The 309-nt window shown below is 61.5% G+C and overlaps 1 protein-coding gene across 1 annotated transcript in view; it reads left to right on the forward strand.

Moving 5' to 3' along the window:
* Positions 1-3: 3 nt before the first annotated feature.
* STARD8 (StAR-related lipid transfer (START) domain containing 8) overlaps positions 4-309 on the forward strand; it is a gene marked incomplete at its 5' end in the record, with an annotated part of 6,130 nt that continues 5,824 nt past the window's right edge. Inside the window, one exon of the mRNA XM_009075013.1 lies at positions 4-307. Within this exon, the coding sequence (XP_009073261.1) occupies positions 4-307 (304 nt within the window). The remainder of the gene's footprint in view (positions 308-309) is intronic.

A 309-nucleotide genomic window follows, 5' to 3' on the forward strand; every position in this document is an offset into this window, starting at 1 on the left:
CGCCGCGGCTCCTGCAGCTCCCTGGGCAGCCGCGCCAGCATCTATGACAACGTGCCTGAGTTCGGCAGCAGCGAGGACTTGTGCAAGGACGGGGAGGTCACCTACAAGAACCTCGACGACATCCTGCAGCACATGTGGGGGCTGCAGCAGAAGGTGGAGCTCTGGTATAAAGCCATCTCCCCCGGCCTCGATGGGGAGGAGGGGGGCGAGGAAGACGAGGATGATGATGAGGAATCAGACTCAGGAGGGGAACCCTCCAACCTGCACTTTGAAGAGCGATCCATGTCGGATGTTGGCACCTCTGCCAGC

Source organism: Acanthisitta chloris, unplaced genomic scaffold (assembly GCF_000695815.1).
Source record: "Acanthisitta chloris isolate BGI_N310 unplaced genomic scaffold, ASM69581v1 scaffold26925, whole genome shotgun sequence".
Lineage (NCBI taxonomy): Eukaryota > Metazoa > Chordata > Aves > Passeriformes > Acanthisittidae > Acanthisitta > Acanthisitta chloris.